The sequence below is a fragment of the Penicillium expansum genome (assembly GCF_000769745.1).
Source record: "Penicillium expansum strain MD-8 chromosome Unknown contig46, whole genome shotgun sequence".
Taxonomy (NCBI): Eukaryota; Fungi; Ascomycota; class Eurotiomycetes; order Eurotiales; family Aspergillaceae; genus Penicillium; species Penicillium expansum.
In genome coordinates, this window is record NW_015971183.1 from 302,456 (window position 1) to 319,777 (window position 17,322).

Sequence of the window (17,322 nt, forward strand, 5' to 3'; positions counted from 1 at the left end):
TCGCCAAAAGGTCATCGACCACGCTGTCATCCCTCTAAGCTTCAATGTAAAGCCACTGTCGGGCCGGGGACAACCGGGTCGATGGAGCCGCCTCGCCAATCACTCAATTCATCGAATGTATGTTGCCAAAACGGAAAATAGTCATCGACAAAATGTTCTTTATCATCAAAATAGACCCTTAGTTGCCTCCCATAGAACCGCTCTGCATCATTGCGGCGTTCTGCTCCTGGAAGCGCTCGTTCAACCGGGCGGAGCTCTTCAGGTTCTTGTCGACACAGCGCATGATGCAAGTCTCTTCGCGGTTGATGAGGGACTTGGTGGTGAAATCGTTGACACAGTCATCGAAGCAGCGCTGGACCATCTTGGAGTACATCTGAAATAAAGGGTGTTAGATCTTGAACATGGGAGAAGACAGTTTGTTGATGGTGAGCACATGGGATCACGGCCAGGGGGATAAGCGCGAAGTCGAATCTTCAACAAGGAAGTTATGAGGTACGTACAGTCATGAACTCCTTCATCTGCTTCCGCTCCATGCGGGAAGCGAACTCGCGCTGTTCCGATGCGTTAAGTCTGTGATTTGGGTGTTAACGGTTTGCTCAGAGAATGATCATGAGAAACAATGGGATAGAAAACATGGCAGAAAATCAAAGAGGGTTTAAAGGAGGTACTAACCCTTCCATTGTGATAGATGAATGAAATCAAGATGTTTTGATGGTAAGATGCTTTCCACAAGTCTCCTGCCAGCTGCCAGCTCCGCTGGTTCTGAGCTTCTCGGGTGCCGGAGAAATATTAGCCCACGCGACTCAAAATTAAGTGCCTTAGCTACCAGGCCACAACTTGATCAACATCTCGTCTTTTGTTAGCTCTATAGCCCATAGGGACTTCGGTTGAATGATATTCAGTTCACGAAAAAATACAGGACAACAAGGAATCAATTTCTATAGCAATAGTAGTATCAGATAGATGGGCGTATTGTAATGATGCTTTGTTAGCTCTACCTCTAGGACTGTTCCGTAAGAGGGTTTATCCGATCGGATAAACGTACCAAAGCTAGAAATTACAATCCACGTGATATCTCAACGTCACCAATACTTCTTCAACCTCACTTCATGACGCTATGAACGGCTGATCCCACCTCAGTGACTTTTTACATGTAATCAAAGGGCTTTTGTACCCGTGGATAGAATGTTACATTCCAGGCCCGAAGAACCTTCAGTTTTAATAGTGTTATTTACACTTTTGGGTGATCTAGATGACGTATAAGATGTCAAAAACTACATGCAACATATGCGCGCCAAAAAGATCTCCAAAGAGGCTGGAAATAATGCCAAAGACTCAATAGTAAATTTGATGCCTTTTGTCTTTCGAGAGACGATCTATCCCGTACCGGAGACTTATTTTCCCGTAATGAACTAAGTGGGAATGGATATGCTCTAACTGAGCAGATAACCTTGGAATTGGTATACTTCGTCGACTTCATTGGCCATGATGTTAACCCAAAAGCCAAGCGAGTTGGAGAACCAGAAAAAAAAGAAAATCGGTACCTGGTCCGGAAGATATCAAACCCGATATAAGACATTGATCTCCAAAAAAAAGGCCCCTAAAAGGGTCCAGACACGTTCCAGACAATCCAGGACCCGTCGGTTCCAAACTACGATGTAATCCCAGGCGGGGACTCTTCTTCACATTTTCCTCAAATTCTAGAAATCTCAAAAAGTTCTATCACTTAGTAGGGTATCGATGTTGTACTCCGTATAGATATTTCTATGTAGCAAATGGGAGTTCCCAACCAAAAACCCCCTAGCATTGTGTACCTGTACTCCGTACTCCGTACATTGATCCAATTTAATCTATATGACAGGCCGACCCTGACCCATCTTTAACTGGTCCCAGGAACCTTGGGTCTTTAAATTGTGCTATTCATAGTCCAATGTTCTCAAAAAGAAAGAGCCTTCCCCTAAACCATACCCAGGTCATTTAAAACAGGCAATAATCTCTGTCATATGTGTTCGGCTCTTGGCTCGTGCCCCCCCCCCCCCCCCCCCCCNTTCGAAACCCTGACCTTTCAGCCCTTTCGCATCCCTTCATCCATCAGACTTCACGCACATCCTCCCCTTTTCTTCTCAACCTCTTTGTTCTCAGTTTCTTGTTTCCGAATCCTATATTTGCTCTTCTTCGCCTCGGAAACGTGTCTGTGCTATTTTGGGCCCAGCCCCAGGATTTCCCACACGAGGGCGGTGACGCAGGGCCCCTTCAACTTTCCCGAATCCCTCGATCGACACATCCACTTTCCTGCGCTTCTTCGATTCTCAGCATCTTCGATTCCATCTCGAGTCGCCCTCCGGACTCGCCATGGTGACGGTCGGCAAGTCGCACCCGGGTGCTGACCCTGTCCACCCTCTCCCCACCTCACCCGATCCGGTCGGCGCCAACTCCCCGCCTTCAAAGCGAGATTTAGCTTCATGGTGGAAGCAGTTCAAACGAAGCACCAGAAAAGACGAATTGAAAGGTAAGCCATATTTGGTGAATGCGATGTTAGAACACAGCCGACCGCGTAAATGTTTTCTGAGGCGCTCCGGCCCGCGGCGGTTCGCAACAACCCCCCTGATGCCCCGGCTATACTCCCCTCGTCGCACAGAAGACAGTTGCTGCGGTTTACGCTGTCGGAGTTGAGGACTTTGCTCAGTCTCCAATTGATTTGTTTGGGCTCTTCGTCGTTTCTCGAACTGATATGCTGACCCATTTGTCGCAGTAGAGGCACCCCGCGGCATCTTCGGAATTGCGCTCAATGTCAGCATCAAGTATGCCAATGTGGCAATCTCCTTGACCAACGACCACGGCGAAAGCTTCATTTATGGATACGTGCCCATTGTTGTGGCAAAATGTGGAGTTTTCCTAAAAGAAAAAGGTTAGCATTCACCTTGCTATACTCGATGAGTTGTCGCTGACCTGTTTTGAAATAGCAACGGATGTGGAGGGCATCTTTCGTCTCAACGGATCGGCCAAGCGTATTAAGGACCTTCAGGAGGTCTTTGATTCCCCCGAGCGATATGGCAAAGGACTCGACTGGTCCGGATACACCGTCCACGATGCAGCAAACGTGCTTCGCCGATACCTAAACCAGCTTCCCGAACCCATCGTGCCATTAGAGTTTTATGAGCGCTTCCGTGAACCTCTGCGTATCTATCAGCGACAAGTCCTGGAAGGCAAGCACACAAACGATGCCGATAAGTTCGACCACGCAAAGGCTGTCGAGACATACCAGAACCTCATCATCGAGCTGCCCCCGTTGAACAAGCAGCTGCTCCTCTATATCCTCGATCTTCTCGCGGTTTTCGCATCGAAGTCCGATCAGAATCGCATGCCGTCGGCCAATCTGTCTGCAATTTTCCAACCAGGGATGCTGTCTCACCCCCAGCATGACATGTCGCCGGAGGAATACAAGTTGAGTCAGGATGTGTTGATCTTTTTGATTGAGAATCAGGATCACTTCCTGTTCGGAATGAGTGGCACAGCTGCCGATGAGCAGACCATGAAAGAAGTCGAGGCAGGGATTCCACGACCCGCAACTCACCCGACCGTTCGACGATCAGTATCCAACGCCAGTGCGAACACGGAAAGCCATCGCAAGCTGGACAGTATCCGACGAAATGTCTCCGTTTCATCGCGCAACTCCCGCCATTCTAACAACGCTCAAAGCCCCGTAACCCCCACCTCAATCACCGGCGGTGGTGGTAGCGGTGGTGGTGTCCACCGAAGCAATACTCTGCCCTCGAAGATGGGGCCCGTCTTGACCTCTGCCCGTTATACACGAGCCAACGACGCTGGCTCGAATAATCCTTCCGGTCTCTCTGTTTCTCATCAGAGTTCTCGGTCGAATAGTCGAACACCGTCAGTGCGCGAAGAGCCGGAGCAGCCTCAGCCGATCCCTGAGTCGATCTCTCATCCAGCTCCTCAGTCAGTCCCTGAACAGACTTCCGAGCAGCGTCCCGAGCAGCGTCCCGAGCAACGTTCTGAGCAACGTTCTGAGCAGCGTTCTGAGCAGCGTTCTGAGCAACTTCCCGAGAAACTTCCTGGGCAGCGCACCCCTAGTCGATCAACTGCCTCACTGACCCCAGGCAACGTCTATGTACACACGTCAACCCATGGCCCATTGCCTCCAGCAACTGCTGAACGTCTCAGCATCGGCGAAATTGCCAAGCCGCATGAGAACCTCAACACAGCGGTCCCCTCACCCCCGGTCGCCTCGCCTCCACAGGTTGTCACCCCGAGTCGTGAGCGCAAACTTTCAAATTTCTTCACGAAGTCACCGCCACCTGATAGTGAACTGAGAGAGCCCCGGCAGCCGAATCGCTTGAAGAAGAAGCGCATTCCCGGCAGTGCAAGCATCAGTGCACAAAGCTCGGCTAACTCTCTCCATGCCCCGAGTCTAGATCCCAGTGCGAATCTTGAACCCAAGTATGAAAATCGGTCCGTGGAAGCTGCTGTTGGTGACACCACCCCGAGACCGCCAACTGCTGCCACACTCGGCAATCAAGAGAACCCTTTCGACTCCAACCCGGCTCTCGTAGAGAGTACTTCGCAATCTCACACTGACCACTCTTTGCGACCTCATAAGTCGCGCACACCCTCCATGAACTCGCGTTCGTCGTTTACTGATCAGTCTGATATGGATCAGCCTGAAGACGTCTCTCGCCATGAAAATCGTCGTAGTTGGCGGTTCCATCGGTCGTCCAAGCGCAATAGTGAGCAACTTGGACTAGGTTTCGCGTCTCCACCCCTGGTAGCGACGAATCCCCGAGCCGGGCAAAGTACCAGTTCATTCGGCAGCGGTCACTATCAAAGCACGGATCTTTCCAGCCACCCATTAAGCTTGGATGCTGGCGTTCAAGGCACGTCCTCCATAGGATCAGAGCCCGAGAAGAAGAGTTTGTTCGGAAAGTTCAAGGCCAAGGTCGCTCAGGTTCGGGATGGTGTTAAGGATGACCGTGAGCGCACAATGAGCCCCACTCGGTCAGAGCACGACCCTGCCCTCACCAACCAGCCTCTTCCTCCCATTGTTACGGAGTCGACAAATGGCAACCCTGCTTCAGTCGAAGTCCCACGGGAACAGCCCAAGGAAGAGCATATGCGTTCCCCCGTATCTCCCTTGCCTGGCGCTGGCCTTCCTCCATCTATCCCTGAAGAGCCGCATAGCCCCGAACTGTCTACGGCTGTGCCTGTCGTTGAACAGACGGAGTCCGCTCAGCCGCCCGTTACCGAGTCAGTGTTGGCACCAGAGCCAACAATGTCGCATGAAATCCCGAAAGAGACCGCAGGATCGTCCACTTCGGCTGCTTGATCTCCTTCAACCTGTTCCCACAAAGTGTTTCCGTTCTCCCGCTCCTATTATTATCACGATTGCTCTTCCGTCAATTGCACTTTATCTTTTATCCAGTTGTGCAGGATTTGTTTGACCATTTGAGAGGGTATGGCTTATTCACGGAGCATTGGCGTCGCCTGAGGCGTTTGATGGTGTTGTTTTTCTCATCTTTATTTTCGTTCGTGATGAATGGGCTTTGCCCTCGTATTCGTGCCTCTCTTGCTCTCTCCTCCCCTTGCTATCCACTGGATTGTGCCGTGCCCTCCCAAGTCCCCTTTAAATGACCCCTCCGCCATGTATTCTTTATCCCGTTGCTCTCACCCTTCCCCCGTCTCCTCGCAATGGTCCGAAGGTCTCTTCGTATTATTAGCCCGTTTCCGGATTTCAGTTGATCACGTTGCCATGTGGAATGAATGTACGTCTGTCTCTGCGATTGCAGCCGGTCTGTGTTGATCTTATTCGTGTTTTTTCCCGATCTCGTCCTATCCTTAGGTTCAGCTTGCGATATCGGTCTGATGTTATTGTTATAAACCCGATGACAAGAATAGGCATGTTTTCCAGGTTTCTTTCGCCCTTCTTATTCTGTATAGCTGTAGGGTGTGTCCATTCACGTGGTGTCACGACGGGGAAATCCTAGAGCATTTGTCAATTCACATTGTATCAATGGTATTTATCAGCTCGAAATTCACCGGGAATGAAGCAATCGCATTCATTGTGCATCTTTGATGGTGATGGTGATGTGATGTTGTCGCCTGACAGACTAGGGGATGTGAAGTTCTGGGTTCACTGACGAGTCAGCAAAGCACCATCTGAACAATCCCTACGACTAAGCGGAAATATCACAACCTTGGAAAGGCTGGTGATATTCCCTTGCTCTGGCAATGATCTCTTATCTATATAATACCGAAGCCCGTCACATAGGTATAACTGCTTGCTGTGATGCTTTATAGGATAATCGGATCCATTTAGGGCACCCTGGTCACCCGCCTATACATGATTTATTCAGGTAAATGCAGAGGTAAGTTTTGAAGGCGTTGGCATCATCATTTCAATGGAGTTTCGAATCGCCCTATTCTAATGGAAGGCAAGAAGAAAATATATGGTGTGTACCTACATACATACGTTTGCCCACATCTTACTAGGGATTGGAATCCTGGTTATAAGCCACCTCGCATTCATGTAAGATTTGGATAGTCCGCGATAAATAGTGTGGATGTTCACTGAATATGAGTAATGAATTGAATATCTGTGACTTCTCTTCCTCCGCATGTCCGCTATAAACCCCCCACACTAGTACCCCGGCACGAATATATCACTTCATCGACTTCATCACCAAGAGTATCGGAAGTTCGGCTGTTCCCGATCTGTCAAGTCCATCAAATCAGTCTCCAAGATATGATGCTGGTTACCCTCGTCTACGATAACCGTTCCTTCACTGCGTTTATCACGACGTCGATTCTCGTTTAGGTAATACATCCTGCGGAAATTAGAACCTGGTAGCCCCTGGATTTTGACGGGTCACTTACATCAAAACGGCTTGAAGGACAATCATCATCGATGCGGTGACGAAATATGCCCGGAATCCTGTGGGATATGTTGGAGCTTCGGAGGAGATAAAGAACTGCGGCGTAATAATTTGGCCAACGCAATAACCAACAAAAATCAAGACCTAAATAGGATCATTAGTAAACCTTCTTGTAGTATAGGACGGTGTAGGTGCTCTTACACTTGCTGTCATCTTCTTCGTAAATCCAGCTATGTTGGATGAGATCATTGACATGCACATGATGTATGAGACAGTACATGTGAGGAGCGAGTAGACGGCGCCCAGACGCGACATCTTTCTTTCAGCGGGAAGAGCTACGACGGTTAGTATCATGGAAGGGAAATGAGGATTGTGGTTGCTCACTGTAGAGTAGGACACTCCCGACCAGCACGCAAATGTTACTCAAAATCATTGCGATGCATCGTCCTTTGCCAATATAAGAACAGATTCCACCACTGATTTGTCAGAACTAGAACCATATGAAGTGAAAGGTGGAAGCAACATACGCGAGTAGTACTGAGACAAGCTGAATCGCATGCTCTGGCATGGCAACCACTGTCGATTCGACACTTGAGTAGCCAAGACCAGTGAGAATGATTTTGTTGAACTAGAATAAGTGTCAGTTACCAGAATTGTGCACTGACGTTAGATTGTTAACTTACAGCAGTCAATCCGCCGCCAGGAATACATTGCAGGAACACAATGGCAAAGAGCATCAACACCTGGGGGTCGCGGAAGCATTCTATGACCTGGTATTTCTTGTACTGCCGGTTCTTCATTCCGGTATGGTTTTGCAAGACCTAGAGCATTCATCAGCCACGATCCTATTTCGTTTGGAAATGAAACTTACCCTGACAACCGCGATCTGCCTTTCCCGTGGGGTCAAAAACCACGCAGTCATGGGGGAGGAAGGCATGGCGAAAAAGAGGAAGATTCCCCAGGCCATTGTAATGGGACCAAAGATCAGATACAGATATTGCCATCTGCCCAACGCGCCATGGAAATGGCCGACTCCATTCGACACGCCGTCACCGATAAATGCTGCGATCGGACCACCAGCCCACCATAAGCACGCCCGCAACGCATGTTCCTGTCTGGTATAGTATTGGCTGACTAGGAGGGTAAACACTGGGTTGTTGGATGCCTCAAAGACGCCTAGGAAGAACCGGGCGACGGCCAGCGTAGCAAAATTGGTGACTCCTGCTGTAGCTGCGACACACACCCCCCAGAGGAATACCATGCTTCCTATCCAGCGGCCGATGGGTAGTCGCTGCATGAAGATAGAGTTGGGGTATTGCCAGATCAAGAATCTGTGTTAAGTTAGACTTGGAAATGGATGGGAGTGGGATTGAGCAACATACCCGAAATAGAATATGGAGTTTGACCAACTGTACTGTTGGCCTTTAAGGTGCTGTAACCGTCAGTTTGTGAACAATCATGAAGCTCTGAATGTATATGTCCTTACCAGGTCAGTTCGGAGCCCATAAACTGCGGCTGTCGATAAGATTCCTTTGTCGACAAAAGAGAGCAAATAACTTATGAGCATCTACACACTTAGCATGTGTATTGACAACAGCGGTTCGAGGATTGATTCATACCATGGGGACGAGCGATAGATCAAGCTTCCAGCGGACGATACTCTCTTCTCTCTCGCTATATTCCAGCACCAGGTCGCCGTTGAACATCTCTGCGGCATCGTCGCATCCCTTGTCATGCATAGTCTTCTCCCCTTGGGGGACAGCGGTTGCCTGTATCTCATGTTCTCCCATTGTTGCAAGCTGTTTGGGTTTTTGGAGACACAGCAGAGAGTCTTTTTGTTTAGTAAAGGGGCATATGGTACTGGCGGCCAACGGAGAATAAGTACTTCGCAGTTCCCATTATAGCCACTTGGGGCTAGCGAAATTCCCCGCAGTATTTTTTTAATTTCTTATCAATGTTGCTCCTTCACCTGACCTGGGGTAATGATAGTCATGATACTGGAGATATGACAGGAGTTTGTAGCCGGGAGTTCAGCGTCGGCTACGCCGATATATCGGCTCATACCGATGTCTCGGGAGTAACCGATATCTCCGAGATAACCTTACCCTAAGCATTTGCAACATCGGGAGACTGCCGAAGTAAATAGTTCATAAAGAACGCCAATCGTCGGGATAAGCATCTTCAATAGCCAATTGACTCTCTGGTAGACCTGCAAGAAGAATACTCCAATACCCCCGGAAGATGTCCGTGCATCCGTTTTATCAGCATGTGGTGGTCAAGGGTTTACCCTATGACCGTGGATTCTCCTATGGCGAGCAAACCAAGGAGAAGATCCAGCTCAATGTCAAGTACTATAAACAGCCGGGTAAATTAGGGCCATGGTACGTCACTCCGATCTCAAATATTTGGTGAGGGATGCTGATTTTCCAGGTCTTCGGTTTTGAAAGTCATTCAAAACTGCTATATTCCTGGGCTGCAGCGTTACTGGCCATCAGGATGGGAAGAGATGCGCGGTGTTGCAGCTGGTGCTGGCGTTACAGTTGAAGACATCGTCATGTTGAATGCGCGATATGACCTCTCGCATGTAAAGTTCGAGGCCGTTCCTGAAACTCCTGCCGCCGAGGAATCCAAGACTGTGGACGCTATTCCTGAAATTCCTCAGGAGACGCCTGTCGTCGAAGTCGCTACCACAGAGCCCAAGGCAGCTGAGGTGGCTGAGCCCACCGAGAAGACGTCTACCACCGGGGAAAATGCCGTCGGTGAAGACCAACAGGTCGAAGTCGCAGAGGAATGCACCTCCGCTATCATTCTCGCCCCTGCGACAAGGAACCGGGAAGTCTTAACTGCGCAGAACTGGGATATGTCCCACCGACTTTTCACTGAAGACGCCATTATCTACCTCGAGATTCATCCAGATCCTTCCGAAAACATCCCATCAATGTTCCTTGTCACCGAGGCGGGTCAGCTGGGCCGCTCAGGGTGCAACAGCGCTGGGCTAGGTCTCACAGCAAACTCCCTACAGAGCAACATGGACCTAGCGCCCGATTGCTCAGTCCCTATCCCCCCCTCTGGGGCATTGAGACGGCTCTTCCTTGAGCAGTCGAACTACTCAGTCGGACTGAAGTGCATTGCCCGAACCCCACGCCACGTCGCGTTTAATATCATGGCCTCGTCTGCCGACGATATTGGCATCTGTCTGGAAGTGACACCTCAGACGATCTTCAGGTCCGTCATTTCATCGGGTTCAGAAAAGCCGTACCTGGTGCACAGTAACCACTTCCAGACCGGCCCATTCCTGTCACAGACGCAAATTGCCGATACATACCTCGGGGGGAGCTCATGGTATCGCGGTGATCGACTCGAAGCAGGCCTGCGCGAACAGGCGCAGAAGGAAAATTTGATTGAACAAGATGTTGTAGCAGCATTCCAGGACCATGCGGGTTATCCGCATAGTCTATGTGAGCATGCCGTTGAGGCAAAAAGTTCCAAAGAGGAGAACCCTGGGCCATATTCTGGGCCCACATCGACCGTCTGCTGCGTTGTTTATAATCTGTCTAAACGCACTGTCCGAGTCTGTAAAGGTTGCCCGTGCGAGGGAACGTTTCAAGATTTCGAGTTGCGATGAAAAAAAATGTATCTGAAGTGTAACAATTTAACCCATCATTTCCTCAAGCCTAAACTGATCGCGAATGTAATCGTCTTCCACTAAATCATCAAAAATCGACCAAAAGCCCTCACCCCCGAACGCACTCGCATCCACTGGGAACAATTCGGTCCAATTCTGAGCTTGGCTGCGTTTCAAAATATCCATCATTTCGCGCGCCATGGTTTCAAAAATATCCCTGAACCGTTTTGTCGACGGCCATTGCTCTGAAATAGCAAAAAGAACACTGGAACAGGCTCGAATGTCTTCCAACGCGACAAGGTCGGGCCTGTCTTTCCTAATCCAGGTAGAATATAGGAGGGTCAGACCAGCCGTGAAGATAGAATGTAGCGCCAAGAGATTCCAACCCAATGGGCTTCGCTGATGGAGCACTTTGTAATGTTGGCAGATGTCCCCGGCTGCGCGAGCACTCAATGTGAGATACTCTGATGTCTTCGAAACGTCTCCTTCTGCTTCTTTCTTTGCCGTAGTGATACGTCGCTGAAGGAGCATACGTAGTGCCTTGCTGTATTGAATATCGAAGAATTCCCTTGTGTCGTACAGCGAGTAACCAGGGAGAACAAAAGAGGCATCTATCGAGACTGGGACAGCAAGTCGCCAAGCATCGAGCTCATACCGGAAACAGTCAATTTTTTCATCGGAAGTTTCGTGCACGTCAGCACCAAATATTTCACGGTGTATGCGGCTTTCCAGTCGTCGCAAATGACACATATGAGTGAATGATTGGTATTTTGTCGAGTCATATACCTGTTCCTTGATAAGTACTCAGCAGCATCATATTCGAGATCAAATGGAAATTACCGGAACGTCAATCTCATGTTCTGCTAGGGCGAATGGTCTGCCAAGGGTCAATGAGACCGCTCGATCCAAAATGTACGCACTCCAGAAGACACGATTACGCAAATTCAGGTCGTTTGTATTCAATTGTCTCGCCCGAGAATCGCGAAGATTGCGGTGAAGACCCATCTCAACCGCATGCCTGATGGCAAGCCCAATAATGTGCCAACTTCCAAGGTTTGACACATTACTGGGAGTTCGGAGAAGATAGAGAGCAACTAATAGAAGGGCTTGGACCCGTTGCAGGCTCTGGCTCGCTAGAGCAGAGTCGATATGGCGAAGAGCACGTGTAAAGTATGTCTAGCCACGTTTCAGAATTGAATGTATGTTCTTGAGAACGTGTGACGTGACGTACCTCTGGGCTTGTACATGGGCGCATCTCAGGGTGCAGCTGAATGGTCCTCGCAGCAATAGCGTACACCATATACAGTAAGAATAGATTGGGGGCATTGTGATCTTCGTCCCGGGTTGTTTGGCGAAATAAATCCTGAAGGGAAACCTCATCAAGAAGTGGATATCGAGGATGCACTCGTTGAAAAAAGGTATCGACTAACACATCCTCTTGATCTGAGACCACAGACTGCTCTCGGGTTGGTGTCTGACCAGTTACAGTGGTGTCATTATCTCGAACCCTTCCCGTTAACATGGACTCGGACAAGATTCCCTCCACGAGCCTAGAAAGCGAGAAACCTGATGTTGCACCGATAAATGACGGTTCTGCAGCGGCATTCATACTCAAAAGCACAACATCTGTCGATAGCTCGCCATGGTAGTCGGCTGGCGAGATAGAATGCGGGGCCACTTCATGGGTGCGGCTTTCATTCTGAGACTGCAGGCGATGTTGTAGCTCGGCGACTTGTCTTTCTAGTCTGCTGGCATGTTGTACCAGTTGCGAGTGCTCTGTGGTGTGGAGGGCATCAAGTCCAGGTAATTTTGGCCATGTACAATCTGCGCGTCTTAGAATCTCCACACAGTTTCTCATTTTGAGAGATATAGATTTTCAAGCATACTGGATCCTGACCGCTCACAGGCCGAACATACGGGGAGCTCGCCATTACACTATCTTGCTGTCAGTAATTATCGCTGATTCAAGGCATTGTCATCTCCTTGCCTTGGTCTTACGGCGCTTGCATCGCTCGCAAGCAATGGATGCCCGGGTTCTTCGATGAGGTGGCATCAACAAGATGGGAGGTGATAGCTGGCGGGGAGGTTAAAGGGGAGAAGACTGTATCTACCCCGAGTCTGCGATAGGCTAACCTATATAGGCAGCTAGATACAGGACGACAATCACCTGCATCCGGTAAACGGCGAGAGAACTAGAAACTCTATTTTCACTACGATAAAATGCTGGGGGAAAATAACAAGTCACGGCTTGGGTGGAATATATTTAAAAATGCTAAAAACCCCAAAAAAATAGCAGAAATTCTCCGAAACAAATCCATTTATTCCAGTAAGAACTGCTAATTTTAAGGAACATGTATTCATATAGATAACTATTGACAATGTGAGTAACCAGTACAAATCCGTTCGTGATGCGAAAATGATTTGTGGCCTAAGAAATAAGGCATGAACTTTATGCCTGAAATATCGGGAGACACGGCATCAAGGCCACGGCCAATCACCGTCATCCCCATAAGACCCTCCCATAAGACCTTCCCATTTCCACCCCGAATCAGCCGGGAGCTGCTCAGGGTTTGTTATCCACAGAAAGCTGCCAGTTAAACTCTGCAATGGTGCTAGATACCTCTTCTACGCCGGGGGCTTCCTCCTCGACACCCCAGGCCCACGATGAGAAGCCATCCGCCCCTCCCGTCAACATCCTCCCCTCGTTGATAGCCCGAATCTACTCAATTGCGCACCCAGCACTCCTTTTGGCATTGGGTGTTACTCGTTTTGAAGCATTGGTTGCTGATCCCACCAAAGAGCTTCTTTCCACCTTACCATGGCTCACCCTTGCACAAATTTTCTACGTGATTGTTTGTCTTCCGCCCGCCGGGTCGACATTGTCAACAGAGACGAGCGCGTCCGCTCCAGCTGATGGCAAGTCAAGCCCTCGGTCATCTGGCCCTGGTGGTGCTGCGCGTCATGGAAAACATGGAAAGCGGAAGCAGCATGCCAACAGCTGGGCGAGCATTTGGTCCCGGTTACTGGTACGCGATATCTCTCCAAATTGAGTGGAAACTGCGAGTCATTGATACTGACACGATTTTCTAGCCGGCTATCCTCTCGCTCTCTCTGACCTTTGCCCTGGCTACCCCGGTTCTTACAATCCTTCTCGTTCTATTTGGCGCCCCGCTCACAACGCACAATTCCGAGACCGTCCTATGTGCGGCCCACATGGCCGTTCTATCGGCGACAGCCCTGATCTACGCCCACGGGCTGGATCGCGCCGTTTGGAACGATGTTTGGGGAATTGCCCGCCCCGCTGATGCGGTCTGGGGAAGTGCGCTTGGCACGGGCTTGGGAGCGTGGTTTGGCGCTGTTCCTATTCCTCTTGACTGGTGAGTTATACGTTCATACTGTTCTTCAAATGCCAAATAGCTGGCTAACTCGGTACATGAAGGGACCGACCTTGGCAGGCATTCCCGATCACGATTCTCGTTGGAGCCTACATCGGCTATGCCGTTGGCTCCTTGCTTGCCCGTACTCCATTTGTTTACGGCAAGCGCGTCAAATTCACTTCAGAGGAGGTGAGCGAGACCGAAAAGAAGACTAATTAGGGACTCTAGTCCCTTTATATTCGCGCAATGTGGCATACCCCTGAATATACATGTCTGGCTTGTATTAGCATAAAAAGCTGTTACATGGCTGGCGCCACTAGTTATAATTGGTTTTAGATATCCAAAGAATTAATTTGATAATGTAAAATTCTTTAATGAGATCCTCTTGCTATTCACAACTTGTTGTGATCCTTGAAGCTGCCATGCCGCCCTGAGCCTTTGCTGAACTTCGCTGCGCCTGCGATGGCTTCCTGGGAAATCACCTTGCTTCCAGCATTAAACTCTTGGGAAATCGCATCCTGGAACGAGGATGCCTCATACGCACTGTAGTAGTATGACTGGCGATCTGTGTTGAGACACAGCTCAGGGAAGGTGATTAGCTGTCTTGCTATCCTGATAGCTTCCTTTAATGATTCCCCTTTAGGAACAAGCCGGCTGGCCAGTCCCATAGTCAGCGCTTCCTGAGCACTCACAGGCCGACCAGTTAATACCATATCCAAGGCACGACCAAGCCCGACAATAGCCTGCAGCCGGACAGTTCCTCCATCAATCAAAGGCACGCCCCGGCGTCGACAATAGACCCCAAACACTGCGTCTTCTTCGACCACGCGCATATCCGCCAGCAGGCTCAGCTCCAGGCCTCCTGCGACGGCGTAACCGGATATAGAACATATGACTGGTTTTTTTATGATGAGTCTGGAGGGACCCATTGGCCCTAAGTTGTGGCCGATAATAGGTTGGAGGTTGTCGCCAGGTGTATCGCTGTTTGACTGCGCAACGCTATGGAGGTCGGCTCCTGCGCAAAAGCTACTGCCAGCACCTGTCAGAACACACACTTTCTGTTTCGGGTCATCCTCAAAGACAAGAATGGCTTGATAGAGCGCCTTCGCAGTCAAGGGATCGACGGCATTCTTCCTATCAGGGCGATTGATTGTAATCACCGAGATGCCAGAATACGAGGAAGTATCTGTATTCACTCCGTCATATTCCGCCATAACCACAAAATCGAGGAAACTATAATCGAATGAAGGCGAAAAGTTGCTGGTTGAGCATTTTATAGACTTCCCATACCTCGGCTAAACCCCACTCTCGACCTCCTCCAACCATCCCCGTCACTCGGATCTACGCTGTCGGGCGTAACGCCATGTCTTCAGCATGTATAATCTGTCATAAAAGAAAGGTATCGCATTGATCATCCATTGGCACGTTCTTGGGTAATCGCTAATGGTTATAGGTGAGGTGTGATTTTGCGACGCAAGACCCTTGCACCAACTGCAAAAAGTCAGATGTGGAGTGCAGGTAAGTAGACCCGAAGAGAAGTTTGAATAATCGAAAATTGACTCCGTTCAGACCATATACAAGGAAGCGCAAGAGGTTCACCAATAGTCTATCGCCAGGGCGGAATGTGTCAACCTCTGCTCCCTTGAGTCAGACACCGCGGAGCTCACAGGTTCCTCCCGAGTCACAAGAGGCGCAAGTGGCTTCACAGCGGAATTCTTTGAGCGAACCTCTTGGAGTGATTCCAATTGAAAACAATGCAGTCGTGGTCGCCAATAATGGAGACCCGTTCATTAAAGAAGAGAGCTATCGCGGCCGCAGTGAATATCTCGGCGGCAGCGTTCCGTTTGATGAAAATATGGTCAAACCCGGTCGCGAAACTACATACACCAACCCCAAAGCATCAGAAACTGACATGCAAATGCTCCGCGACCAAGGTGCATATGAGTTACCACCATTATCAGTTCAGCAAGAGCTAATGGCCAGTTTTAACACGCACTGTGCACCCTGGACACCGGTTGTGGACCCAAAATGGCTAGACGAGAGTGCGCCGCGATCAATGCTGCTCCTGCAGGCTATCTTTCTAGCTGGAAGCAGAGTCTCTAAAGCCCATCTGGACTATGGGTCTAGCGAAGTGTTCTATCGACGAGCAAAACTACTTTTCTTTTTTGGTGGTTGTGACAACCCTTTGATTTCTATTGTGGCCGCGTGTCTCCTGCATTGGTATAATCCGGTTGGACCCGAGGACGTCTCTACCGATACCAGTGGTTTTTGGATTCGGACAGCCGGAGCAATGGCCTTCCAGATTGGGCTACACAAGGAACCCTCGCCGAATTCTCGAGATCGGGGGTTCCGGAGAAGGCTGTGGTGGTCTCTCGTGGTATGTATATCCCTTAATGTGGAATACACAACGTATCATGCGCTAACATACGTAGGTGCGAGATAATATAATTTCTGTTGGCGTCGGCCGACCACGAACTATCAATCTACGCGACAGTGATGTGCTTCCGCCATCACTTAATGATTTCCCCGTTGACAACTTCAAATCCCAATTATTCCTAGCCTACTGCACGATATCCCGGCTTCTGGGAGACACGGTTGAGTCTCACCTACGAAAAGAAATCTCTCGGCAAAGGCAGGTTGATCTTGAGAACGCCGTCTACCGATGGGCAAAACAAGTCATTCCAAGGTTACGATCATCTGTCGCAGCTCAAGACGATGCGGTTATCTGTAACCTCGAAGTGCAACAGGTGCTAGTAATGTATTTCGTCGTGCTCACTATTCTCCATCGCTCGCCTACGCCAGGTAGCGTACCACCCGCAGCATCGCTGATCGCATCTTCGTTCATTGCCGGGATCTACGAGGAATTCTTGCTTCGGGATGAGCTTCGATACCTGGGTCCTGTATTTGCATTCTATCCACTTTGCGCTGGACTGTCGCTCCTTTCTAGCTGTCGCTATGCCAACCTCCAGAGTACCGCCGAACATGAACTAACAGTCATGAAGCTCTCCCTTCAAAAGCTATCCGAACGGTGGCTCTCGGCGGTCGGACCACTGCGTGCGCTGAACAACTTGACCGAGAAAGTCCGAGAGCTGGGTCCTTTCGGGGGTTCATCGCCTACTCTCGACCCAGACGCGGCCTCTTTCTTTGAAGGGTTCGACACAAAGCTTTGCAAACAATGGCAAACCATTGGACACTCTTCAGAGCCCACAAATGGCAACACGGGTATTGCGCCTACTTGCACTATGGCGGACCTTCAAGATACTGATGCCCTTCAGCCCCTTGACGCTCCACCGGGACAACCTGTGGATACCTATGACTTCGCTTCTCTTGATATTAGCTTGGATCCATTCAGTAATAATTGGGAAGGTGCTGGATTTGACTGGAGTGGCTCCTGGCTACTGAATATATGAATTTAAGAAAGCTTTAGAATTGG

The 17,322-nt window shown here is 49.6% G+C and overlaps 8 protein-coding genes across 8 annotated transcripts; 4 read left to right on the forward strand and 4 right to left on the reverse strand.

Moving 5' to 3' along the window:
* Window positions 1-178: 178 nt before the first annotated feature.
* On the reverse strand, window positions 179-680 carry tim9 (protein transporter TIM9; the record flags this gene model as incomplete). Its single annotated transcript, XM_016738943.1, has 3 exons — window positions 179-373; window positions 501-570; window positions 673-680. 3 exons carry the CDS (start codon window positions 678-680, stop codon window positions 179-181), a joined length of 273 nt encoding a protein of 90 aa, XP_016602460.1.
* Window positions 681-2,352: 1,672 nt separating this feature from the next.
* PEX2_016680 (uncharacterized protein) lies at window positions 2,353-5,341 on the forward strand (the record flags this gene model as incomplete). The annotated part of the gene is made up of 3 exons (XM_016738944.1): window positions 2,353-2,509; window positions 2,753-2,908; window positions 2,964-5,341. 3 exons carry the CDS (start codon window positions 2,353-2,355, stop codon window positions 5,339-5,341), a joined length of 2,691 nt encoding a protein of 896 aa, XP_016602461.1.
* A 1,350-nt stretch (window positions 5,342-6,691) lies between these two features.
* PEX2_016690 (Major facilitator superfamily domain, general substrate transporter) lies at window positions 6,692-8,677 on the reverse strand (the record flags this gene model as incomplete). The annotated part of the gene is made up of 10 exons (XM_016738945.1): window positions 6,692-6,839; window positions 6,889-7,031; window positions 7,089-7,222; window positions 7,272-7,363; window positions 7,415-7,515; window positions 7,571-7,708; window positions 7,759-8,218; window positions 8,270-8,319; window positions 8,374-8,454; window positions 8,507-8,677. The coding sequence occupies 10 exons, from the start codon at window positions 8,675-8,677 to the stop codon at window positions 6,692-6,694; spliced, it is 1,518 nt and encodes a 505-aa protein (XP_016602462.1).
* Window positions 8,678-9,128: 451 nt separating this feature from the next.
* PEX2_016700 (Peptidase C45, acyl-coenzyme A:6-aminopenicillanic acid acyl-transferase) lies at window positions 9,129-10,512 on the forward strand (the record flags this gene model as incomplete). The annotated part of the gene is made up of 2 exons (XM_016738946.1): window positions 9,129-9,268; window positions 9,318-10,512. 2 exons carry the CDS (start codon window positions 9,129-9,131, stop codon window positions 10,510-10,512), a joined length of 1,335 nt encoding a protein of 444 aa, XP_016602463.1.
* Window positions 10,513-10,539: 27 nt separating this feature from the next.
* Window positions 10,540-12,370, reverse strand: PEX2_016710 (fungal specific transcription factor domain-containing protein; the record flags this gene model as incomplete). The annotated part of the gene is made up of 3 exons (XM_016738947.1): window positions 10,540-11,298; window positions 11,353-11,688; window positions 11,744-12,370. The coding sequence occupies 3 exons, from the start codon at window positions 12,368-12,370 to the stop codon at window positions 10,540-10,542; spliced, it is 1,722 nt and encodes a 573-aa protein (XP_016602464.1).
* Window positions 12,371-13,118: 748 nt separating this feature from the next.
* Window positions 13,119-14,108, forward strand: PEX2_016720 (PIG-F family protein; the record flags this gene model as incomplete). The annotated part of the gene is made up of 3 exons (XM_016738948.1): window positions 13,119-13,538; window positions 13,603-13,889; window positions 13,952-14,108. The coding sequence occupies 3 exons, from the start codon at window positions 13,119-13,121 to the stop codon at window positions 14,106-14,108; spliced, it is 864 nt and encodes a 287-aa protein (XP_016602465.1).
* A 173-nt stretch (window positions 14,109-14,281) lies between these two features.
* PEX2_016730 (enoyl-CoA hydratase/isomerase family protein) lies at window positions 14,282-15,103 on the reverse strand (the record flags this gene model as incomplete). The annotated part of the gene is made up of 1 exon (XM_016738949.1): window positions 14,282-15,103. One exon carries the CDS (start codon window positions 15,101-15,103, stop codon window positions 14,282-14,284), a length of 822 nt encoding a protein of 273 aa, XP_016602466.1.
* Window positions 15,104-15,394: 291 nt separating this feature from the next.
* PEX2_016740 (fungal specific transcription factor domain-containing protein) lies at window positions 15,395-17,299 on the forward strand (the record flags this gene model as incomplete). The annotated part of the gene is made up of 3 exons (XM_016738950.1): window positions 15,395-15,407; window positions 15,506-16,266; window positions 16,322-17,299. 3 exons carry the CDS (start codon window positions 15,395-15,397, stop codon window positions 17,297-17,299), a joined length of 1,752 nt encoding a protein of 583 aa, XP_016602467.1.
* Between the last annotated feature and the right edge of the window lie 23 nt (window positions 17,300-17,322).